The sequence below is a fragment of the Hippocampus comes genome, unplaced genomic scaffold (assembly GCF_001891065.2).
Source record: "Hippocampus comes isolate QL1 unplaced genomic scaffold, H_comes_QL1_v1.1 C16857492, whole genome shotgun sequence".
NCBI classification, from domain to species: Eukaryota; Metazoa; Chordata; class Actinopteri; order Syngnathiformes; family Syngnathidae; genus Hippocampus; species Hippocampus comes.
In genome coordinates, this window is record NW_017840173.1 from 1 (window position 1) to 1,021 (window position 1,021).

Genomic DNA, 1,021 nt, shown 5'->3' on the forward strand with positions numbered 1-1,021 from the left:
AAAAAAAAAAAAAAGTTATTCCATGCATTATGTACATATTTGGAATGAATCGACCAGCTAATCGGTCAGGCCTGAATAAATCGTGTATTTCAAGAGAGTCCTTTACCTGCAGCGTTTCAAATCGAATTTGATTTCTGATGGGGCTGTGCTCAACGTGGTAGTCCTGGTCTGGAAGCATATACAGCAAAGACACCATCTTGTAGGCTCCCACGCTGCGTTCCGAGAAGAAGACCAGGAGCGCGCACGCCCGACACACTTCGAGATCGTTGGGCAGCAGGCCCGCGATGGTTTTATAGATCAGCGACTTGGTGATGGCGTCGCAAGGGAGACGAGATTTCAAGGCGTCCGCGCAAAGCTCCACGCAGAACTGGATTCCGTCTTCACCCAACTAGCGAGACGGAAACAGAAAGGGCCGTCAAATCATCGGGCGCACGGGGAGGCGCTCCACTCGCCATTCGGTTAAGTAGCCACATCATCACTTTCATCTGCGCGATTCTCACCTCTTCGATGACAACTCGGACAAACGGGAAGACTGCGTTGACGTTGGTGGCAGACAGCATGAGGCGACGGCTTTCCTCAAGAAACGCCTCTTTGGAAGTATTCAGCCGATGATGAAGTTTGCTCCAGATAAAAACAAGCTCCCTGCACAGGAGCACGTGGGCGTCAAGACAACATTAGAACTATTAACAACAACAACAAAAAAAGAAGAATTAAAGTGAGCTTCACCCACCATAAATAGTACATGTCACCCCTGCAGAGTTGTTGGGAGAGGAACACCTGACAGAGGGCTAACAGCAGTTCGTTTGTTTCCTCATTCTCTAAACTGCAGATGATGTGCACCGCGTCTTTACCGCTGAGATCAGCAACCTGAAGAAAACATTTCAGGTTGGGGGGGCGGAGAGAGAAAGACAAAATAAATCCAAGTGCACCTAAATGGCAGCAGCGAAACACAGGTCTTAACTCCTTTAATGCCAGCCGTATTCCTCAAATTGGGACAGCCGGTGCCGACCATTTTGGGCCA

The 1,021-nt window shown here is 49.1% G+C and overlaps 1 protein-coding gene across 1 annotated transcript; it reads right to left on the reverse strand.

Moving 5' to 3' along the window:
• Window positions 1-54: 54 nt before the first annotated feature.
• Window positions 55-1,011, reverse strand: LOC109509332 (zinc finger protein 292-like; the record flags this gene model as incomplete). Its single annotated transcript, XM_019859194.1, has 3 exons — window positions 731-1,011; window positions 501-642; window positions 55-388 (listed from the first exon to the last, which is right to left on the reverse strand). Coding segments are annotated over exons 1-3 (490 nt in total), but the record flags the coding sequence as incomplete, so codon positions are not given.
• Between the last annotated feature and the right edge of the window lie 10 nt (window positions 1,012-1,021).